This window comes from Garra rufa, chromosome 5 (genome assembly GCF_049309525.1).
Source record: "Garra rufa chromosome 5, GarRuf1.0, whole genome shotgun sequence".
NCBI lineage: Eukaryota > Metazoa > Chordata > Actinopteri > Cypriniformes > Cyprinidae > Garra > Garra rufa.
The window spans coordinates 24177543-24187393 of NC_133365.1; the positions used below are offsets into that span (position 1 = coordinate 24177543).

Genomic DNA, 9851 nt, shown 5'->3' on the forward strand with positions numbered 1-9851 from the left:
AAATTAAAGATGCTCCTTAGCTCTTCATTTCACCTCTGTTGTGCTTGGCCCCTTAATTGCTGCTTGCAGCTACATTTTCTTTCAGTTTTTATTAATTATAATTATAAAATACACACTTTTTAAAATTCTAAGTATGACTATTTGGTTACACTTTATTTTAAGGTGTCCTTGTTACAGTGTTATTACACATTTAAGTATTGAATAGGGCTGCCAAAGATTTTTCTTGTCGTCTTGTCGTTCATTTCAAGCATTAGTCGACTAATCGCACATTTGTTAATAAACCATTTAAATCATTTGTAATGATTGCCCATATAGCTTAATAAGCGCTCAAGCACACACATAAAGCTTGCCACAGCACATCGGCAAAAGCTAATGATTATAAATGTGTCAGGGAAAAAAGGTAAGGCGGCCGCATTAACGTTTTAATAATGTATTGATACACTAGTGCTTTCTTTTTTTTTTTTTCATCTTAGGAGATGAAGTCGGCTACACTGACGTCATCTCCGCAGTAGTGATGCACCTGTTTGCATGTTTCATACGGATTACATAATCTGAGAATATTTGTTTTCTATTTAAATTGGTTAATTTAAAAGTAGACATTTTGCTCTCGATAGATGTGTTTTCATATCTGTAAAGAAAAAAAGTATACACAGAGTTTCACACTAAATTTCACAGAGACGGCAAAAAGCACATCCTGTTTTCTTTCATTATTTACAAAAGTTTTGTTATTATGAGTGCACACAAATAAATGTCTATACAGGTTTGAAAGATGTATTACTCTTATCTGTATGACCAAAAAATTAGAGAGTATTTAAAGAGCAAGTGAACACACCAGTGCCTCCATCTGTTATGCAGTAAGCACGCTATTGTTCATCTTTCACACTCCACATAGACACTTGAATAGCACACATTTTTCTGTGTTAACATGAGACTGAGCAGTCATGTAAAGTTGCTAATACTCACATATTTCAGATGATCAGCTATATTTTAGGTCAATGAATGATAGTCGAGCATTTGGATGTCTGCCCAAGTACTGTATTACCACATACACCAGCCGTTAATGATCTGTCCGTCACAGACTGCGTGACTTTGTCTTTGGATGTTTTTTTTCTCTGTGACTAAGTGACTAATAATATTTTGGTCGACTAACTATTTGTGGACTATTAGGGGGCAGCCCTAGTACTGAGTAATATTAATTAACTACATGTACTTAAAGTTAGGGTTAGGATTAGGGTTTGGCTCAGGGTTACTTGCATGTAATTACACCTAATTAATTGTTATCCTAACAATAAGTGCATGTAACAAGTACAACAAAGACACCTTAAAAAAAGGGTTATTGACTATTTTTATTGTATTTTATAAATGCAGCCTTGGTATTGCATAATAAACTTCTTATATATATATATATATATATATATATATATATATACTAGGGGTGGGCATAGATTAATTTTTTTAATCTAGATTAATCTAGATTAAATCTTGGAATTAATCTAGATTAATCTAGATTAAAATGGCTAATTTGAATTCTGCTGAAGGCATTCAGAATATGTGTGCTACCCAAATAATGACTAAAAGTCTTTGAGAATGGATCATAAAGCTCATAAAGCTGTTCTATGATAATTTGTTGATGAAAATAAATTATGTTCAATTAGATGTACTTGTGTTTACTAACTAACTAACAATGAAATTATTTTTTCTCCCTATTAGATTGTGTTTTTTTTAACGTCAACACCTACCCAGCCCATTACATGTTACACCATACTTTTATTTTGACAGGTTTGCCATGAAGTTTCTGTGTCATACAGTATGATATGATGCTAGTTTTCTCAAATGAAACGGTAAAAGTGACACTCACAGCAGTTTGGGAGATTGAGTTTATCTGTTCATGTGAGATGAAAATGCCAAAAATTACCGGGAGCGTCACGTGGGTTTCAGTATGCGTGTAGTAAAAGCTCGTCTCCGCAATGCATACATACAGCTAGGCAAACGGAACATATCGGATTCATATTAAAACGATCTTTTTGCATTTCAGTTTTCACATACACTAGTCCATATCGCGATTTGAATTAAGTGACTGACCAACATTTGATTCATGAATCCAAAAAACGACGAATTTACGTGGCATTTCGCTATAGTAGATTCGGTTTTGAATGGAGGACGACGCGATCCCGTCTGTGTTTTGGCGGAGGAGACTTAAACGCGCGATATTCTATAGTCTTCGGTATACATCCGCGTTAAACTATCAAGGTGAAAGTCATCATAGCTTGCGTAGTTTAGACCCAGCTCCCAACCCAAATTTGAGAATAGATTAATGGCGATATATTTTTTATCGCGCGATAAGAGTTTCACGTTAACGCAGCACGTTAACGCCGATAACGGCCCACCACTAATATATACACAAACAGATCCCAAACAGAACACAAATAGTTCAATTTAGTATCATGACAAAAGAGTAGAGGTATCAGAAGACATTACTGATTATTTTTCCATTTATTATCTCTAGGCTGCAATATAACAAAGCCATTGTGTGTGTGTCTGAGAAGGTTCTGGAAAAAGGGCACACCTACACAAAGAGCGCCGTTATCTCTGGCAGCGAGGCTTTCTGCCGCACTGTGTCTTATCTGTAAATCTAACAAACCCAGTGAACTGAAATCTCTCCTCATACATCAGGCGTAACATAAATGCAGGGTCCATGAAAGACAGTCTGCGAACAGTGATCACACACAAAGCAAACAGTGAGTGTTTCAATGGCATGAATACCATAGCCAAATACATATGCATGATAAAGATAGACATAAGGGAGTTTAACATGTCTGAAAATGTCAAAACCACTGGGTATTTTTACATGGCTGGAATGCAATGAAATCACATAAGGATTAAAAATAGCTTTTTAGAGTTTTTTCTCCTTGATTCAGACACTATGAATAGCCTTGTCCCTTGTAGCTTTGTTGCCCAACCCCCTTTCTGTACAAGAAGAAATCTTGCTATTGTTTGTGAGGTACAAGTCTGCCGTGGCGCTGAATACCATTGGAAACGAGTGCTGGGTGAATGCCAGAGCTAATCCAAATATAATACATATGTGAATATATATAGACAGAGAGCAATGGTTCTGAATGCTACTTTTGGCTTTGTGTGTTACTGAAACAAAATGTCCTCATGTCAAGTTTAAATTCACAAAGATCAACTGACTTAACGGCATTATAACAGCTTAGTGTGCAAACATAACTGTCCGGTAAGGCAGGTCATCGACGGGTCACGATGAGTGACCGGCCGCTAAACAGCAGCTCCACGTTGGAGGCTGATTTTTATCTGTTATATGAAGCAGATAGAACACTACAGCAGTCTAAGAAAAGCCTTCAAACAAAAGCAGCCAATCAGACGCTAGTGTCACCACCAGTGAAGTCCAACATGCTCAGGTGATTTGGACAATCAAACAACCAGATCAGTTGCCAGGTATTAAAGGCCAATAAATGAACAACATTTTGCCCTTCCTTGATTTATGACATGTCATTATATAAGGGAACATAAGAACTAATTTCATAACCACAAATAAATTACTTGAGTGCGATTAAAATGATTAAAATCAATATGATCATCTTTTAATAATTTGGATAAGAAAATGAATGACTAGACTTTTTTTCTCATTTTTATTTTTATTAAGGTTATTTTAACTGGTTAAAGTCAGTTTATATAACTTTGCACAAGAAACAGAACTTAGGCTTGCCAAACAAAACTAATAGCCAAAATCTTCCCTGTAACAGCCTGACATCTCCAGCAGTGTCACACTGACTCTTTCAGGTTTGGATGTTTGCACACCCTTCATCAAAACAACAGCACAATTAAAACTCTGACAGAGCAGTGAATGACGCAAAATCTTGTCTGCATTACACATGCATTTTCATTAATCAGATAGCTAACCTATCGTTAATAAATCGGGTGTTCAAGCCAGTGTTATTTTAGTATTCCTGATACTATTTGAAGCATGTTATATAAATGTTTTCAATTTTATAATTATTTTTTAAATTAATACAATTTTGTAGATATTTTATTGTAAATTACTACATTTAAATTTTATTTTGTCGTTTTTATTTATTTTTTAATGTGTCTGTTCAGCTTATCAAATTTTAAGTTCTAGATTATTTCGTTTTAGACCTTTTAGTAACTAAACCTTATAAAAGTTAAATAATAAAAAGGTGTAGACCCCCTTATTGTGGCATATTTCATTTCATGATGAATAAAGAGATTGCGAAACTTGTCTTGTTTTTAACATGATAGATAGAAAAGTAAAATTGTAAATAATATTAACATACTCTAATGTTTGCAGGTTTGGGCTTGGTAAAATTTCATATTCTGTACATACATAAACAGAAAGTTCAAAAGAACTTTTGATCAATTTAATGACCAGCCAAAAAATGCACAAGGAGATGGACAAAAGGCATGTGGATAAACATGTAAGATTATCATCATCAAATTTACAAACACAGTGACTACTGTAATACATGTAATACTACTGTAATACTATGTAATACATGAATCCTCATTCTTGTAATAATACTGAATAAAAGGGTTAGCATGTACACACACACACACACACACACACACACACACACACACACACACACACACACACACACACACACACACTTTTGAACATGGGTTCCACAGAGCATCAGAGTATCCAGAGACATTTAACATGGCCATACCATCAGTTTTCCAACTTAACTATACCAGGATATGGCAGACAATGCTTTTGCAATGGCAATGTTTTGCAATAGGACCTTGTGTTATTTAGTTTGGAAAGGAAGGAAAGGAAAGGATTGTGACGTAAGGTCAAGTATGGTGACCCATATTCGCAATTTGTGCTTTGCATTTTACCCATCCAAGTGCACACACACACACACACACACACACACACACACACACACACACACACACACACACACACACACACACACACACACACACACACACACACACACACACACACACACACACACACACACACACACACACACACACACACACACACACACACACACACTATTGAACACACCGAAGTGGGCAGCCATTTTGCTTCGACGTCTGGGGACCAGAACCTTCTGGTTACAAGTCCGACTCGCTAACCATTAGGCCACGACTGCCCCCTGTATCCTGAGTTTGAAAAAAAAAATCTAAATACTATATCTTGAGTTTTGACCTTACCTGAATATCACTGGCAATCCGTGGTGGCACTTCAACGCCAAACTTCTTCAGCTGCCGATCTTTGTATCGCTCATATTGATCATATGCTACATAACTCCCACCTGTAGCTATAAGAAGAGGAAGGGGCCGTACACGGGCCTGTAGTCCAGGAAATCCTAAGACAAAGAGAACAGTAAATCGATCTATTAGAGATGTGTGACTGTCAATTTAAGATGGCGTTTATAGCTCAACTGCATAAGAAAGTCCTTGTTCAAATATAACCACACATGCCAGGTTCCATTAGGGTTGAAATAATTTGAAATTGGGCTGAGCAATTAAAGGAGTAGAAGGAGAAGTTTACTTTCAGAACAAGAATTTACAGATAATGTACTCACACCCTTCACTTCCAGAATGTTCATGTCATTCTTTCTTCAGTCAGAAAGAAGTGGTGGTTTTTGAGGAAAACATTTCAGGATTTCTCTCCATATAATGGACTTCTATGGTTCCTCCGAGTTTAAACTTTCAAAATGCAGTTTAAATGCAGCTTCAAAGGGCTCTTAATGATCCCAGCTGAGGAAGAAGGGTCTGATCGAGCGAAAATGAAAAGATCGGTTATTTTCTAAAAACAATTGGCAAGCTAGAAGATTTTTGGAAAATAACCCATCGTTTTGCTAGATAAGACCCTTCTTTCCTTGGCTGTGATTGTTTAGAGCCCTGTGAAGCTGTATTTTGGAAGTTCAAACTCAGGGGCACCATAGAAGTCCATTATATGGAGAGAAATCCTGAAATGTTTTACTCAAAAAACATAATTTCCATACGACTGAAGAAAGAAAGACATGAACATCTTGGATGACAAGGGGGTGAGTACATTATCTCTGTGCTTAACGTGAATCAATCAGCAAAATACAAAGACAAAATCACTTAATGCTCTTGACGGAGGGACTTTAGTAGTTTTTATAAGAAACGAAGCATGCTTAATTCTTACAGTTAATGTTGTTTTATTTTACATTCAATTAATGCAACCCCCCCCCCTTCAAAAAGTAGCTTAATTTGTAGCTTTTTTTATGTATAGCTATCATTAAATTAATCAATCATATAAAGTTCCAGACGCCACTCATAATCGTGTTAAATAATTGTTTACAATATTGACCAAAATAATCATGATTCTGATTTTTGCCATAATCAAGCAACCCTACATTAAAATGCATAACTTTGTGAATTAACAAATTCACAAACTTATTTTCTTATCTGATCCTTACTTTAAACACCCCTGAGATTTAAAAATAAATATTTGAATAATTAACTATCACATTGCATGTTAACTGGTTCTCTGACATTGGTTAATGGTCACATGACATGCGAGTAAACAAATAAAATATTTAATTTTTAATAAGTGTTTTAGTTTGACTGATTTCATAATGACTTATTTTAATCGAACTCTTTCATGTTTGAATTATTTATGAGATTTTCATTAAACTCAAAAAAACCCTGCAGTTCCTTCACAAACAAAAATTTGGGAAACCTTAATAACACTGAATAGAATATATTTTCTTCATCTTTGAATTTTATATCAATATGGTACACGATTGTCCTATTGAAATCAATGCAATTAATGAGACAGGTCAAAAGTAATCTAAAAGTAGTCTGATTACATTATCTAAAATGTGTAATGAAATGGATTACGTTACTAACTACACTTTTTGTCATTTAATTTGGAATCAGTAACAGATTACATTTAAGTAATCTGCTAATCCAGCTCTATATATAATCACATACTCTGTGTGTGTGTGTGTGTGTGTGTGTGTGTGTATATATATATATATATATATATATATATACATACACACACACACACACACACACACACACACACACACATACATATATTTATATATATAAAGAAAACTTCAGATACAAAAACCAGATACAAAGTCCATCTAAAAAATTTTCTTTTAAATAAGCATTGTATGAGGCTCCAATGTTTAGGTTCCGTAATTTCACTTTAACGGCAAAGAAAAGCTTATGCATCTGAAGTCCTCATATACATAAATCTGGATATAAACATTCAGTGACTTAGCGGTGCCACCTAGCGGCTATTATGACGAACTACAGTTTTGCATTTCCTCAATAAGGCTTTCAAATTAATAAAGAGACTAGGCATACTAGTTTTGCAAGTTTCTGAAAAAATAAGAAATTGTGAAGTGACTCATAAAAACGTGTGTGCGATCGTTTAATATGAATAAAATATTTAGTAGGATTAACTGACCTTTTGAAAAAAACTTCTGATGACTCCATCTGAGACTGACGCCACCGTGCTGCAGAAAACTGCATACAAGACAATTCACATCGTTTTTTTAATAACATTCGACAACCACTAAACCAACACGTGCATTTCTAAGGGTCTCCATTTTGAAATGTTAAACTTGACAAATAATGTCGCCACTTGGAAATTTGTAGTAATGAAACATTACTTAAGAAAATCTTGAAATTCGCACAGCTAATATAGACATATAGACAGACATATAGACAGACTCAGCAAAAGAAAAAATCATACGGGCCAACTTGTTAGAGAGGTTCTTCTAAGGTAAGAAAGAACATGTGCTATTGTCCATGCTCATGTGCTAATGCTGCATTACTTGAGCGGACGCAACTTCTCTATTTGTGAAATAGGCTCTGAGATCAGCTAGGTCTCAGGATCCGTCACTTTAACATGTCTTGACGGGTTCGCCAGTTAGACTTTATGGGATAATGAAACCATACACATGTAAATGACCGGAGGTCTATTGTCATTTAGATTCATTCACAAAAGCTCAAAATAACATGACACAAATACCTGCTCTTCCCCGTCCCAGGCAGGTGGGTAATAGACACTCTGCGAACAACCGCTGCCATGATGCTTGTATGCAGTTACAGGCAGTGTTGCCAGATCAGGTTGACGATTTCCAGCCCAAAAGCTTACCAAAACCCGCCCACTTCAACAAAAACCAGCCCAAATTTTAACAGCCAAAATAATTAGAATTTTATTGCCATGACAAGGTTGATAAGGACCATATTTATCTCTTTAAAAAAAGAATAATGACAAATTAACCGATGACTTTAACCCTTGGAAAAACGCATGCATCAATTTTCAATGTCCACAGTAAAAAATATGCTAATTTCTGTGCAAAAAGTGCACAATAAAGTGATGAGAAACAAATGTAATGTAAAACCCCTTCACTCACAAGTCATCACATCTCACTAACGTAAAAGACGTAAATTGATTGACAGGTCCCTGTTAAACTAAACCAGTAAGGGTTATGTTAAGCAAAAATGAGTTGATGACTGCACTACACATTATATTACTATGATACTTTGAGCTCGAACGTACTAAAATAACATGACTAATGATAAAAGCGAAGAAAAAAACAGCTGATTGGGCGGCTTTTTGTTTTTTTTAAAGCAGCCCAAATTTTGTCTACCCGCCCAATGCGTTATTCTCCGGTCCAAGCCGATCAAAAGAAGCCCACTTGGGCGGAAACCCGCCCAATCTGGCAACACTGGTTACAGGCTCCCCGTGTTCTCATCCTTCACCACACGCACTAGCGCCATCTACCGGAATGGAGGGTTCATTAATGACCCTCATCTTGTTCTTCTTCTTCTTGTTTAATGGCGAACAACTCCTTAGGAGCATTATCGCCACCCACTGTACTGGATGTTAAATTAAACTTACGTAGGTGATGAGTCTGAATTTTGAGAAAGGACGCACAAAAAAAAAAAAAAAAAAAAAGTTTTATACTCCCTTCCAATCTATGGAGCACTCAGAGCACATGCTCATGATAGCGCTGCGTGTTCAGCTCCTCTACCATTTACAATTAGCTCTTCATGCTCCAGATTAGGTAGAGTATACTGACCCTCCTGTTGTTCCAATCCAAACTGGTAATACCTTCATTCTGGTAGCTTCATAAAATCACAGTTGAACCACTGCTGTCACTTAGATTACTTTAACAAAGTCCTTACTACCTTTCTGGGCCTTGAACGTGTCAGTTGCGTTTCATCAAAAATATCTTAATTTGTGTTCCGAAGTCCATCTGAGAGTTTTCAGACATGTCAAAAAAGATGGTATGGACATAGTACCACGTACAAAGATAAACAAGCTAAATAAATAAACCCAGAAATAACTTTTTTGTTATTACAGTTTCAGAAACATCAACATGGCGGAACAATTGATTCAGAGTTAGAAACGTTAACAAATTTTGTATTTATGCAAATTGCATAGTCTATGCAAGGTCCACATTTCTAGTAATTGTGCCGTTAATTCTCATATTGTATTTTCAAAAATATTTGTCCTCTCCCCAAATTTGTCTCTACCAAAACACTATATAGGTATGTGCCAAAAAAAAATTTATATCGAAGGAAAGTCCATTTAATTTCAATAATTTGTTTCAAATAGTGAAACTTGTGTGTTATATTAGTTCACTACACACAAAGTGAAATATTTCACGCATTTATTTGTTTCAATTTTGATGATTATGGATTAAAGACAAAAAAAATCCAGTATTTCACAAAATTTGAATATTTCATGTGACCAATAAAAAGGGTCTTAAACACATGTTGGCCCTCTGAAAAGTATGTTAATGTACTGTATTATATCCTCAGTACTTTGTTGGGCCTCCTTTTGCACTAATTAC

General features: G+C 35.5%; 1 protein-coding gene across 1 annotated transcript in view; it reads right to left on the reverse strand.

Moving 5' to 3' along the window:
* The window catches only part of pisd (phosphatidylserine decarboxylase), a 35423-nt gene extending 27326 nt beyond the window's left edge, over nt 1-8097 (reverse strand). Inside the window, exons 1-3 of the mRNA XM_073839515.1 lie at nt 8018-8097; nt 7451-7509; nt 5206-5360 (exon numbers count right to left, since the gene is read on the reverse strand). Of these exons, the coding sequence (XP_073695616.1) occupies nt 5206-5360; nt 7451-7509; nt 8018-8076 (273 nt within the window). The 5' untranslated portion in view covers nt 8077-8097. The remainder of the gene's footprint in view (nt 1-5205; nt 5361-7450; nt 7510-8017) is intronic.
* Nucleotides 8098-9851: the final 1754 nt, after the last annotated feature.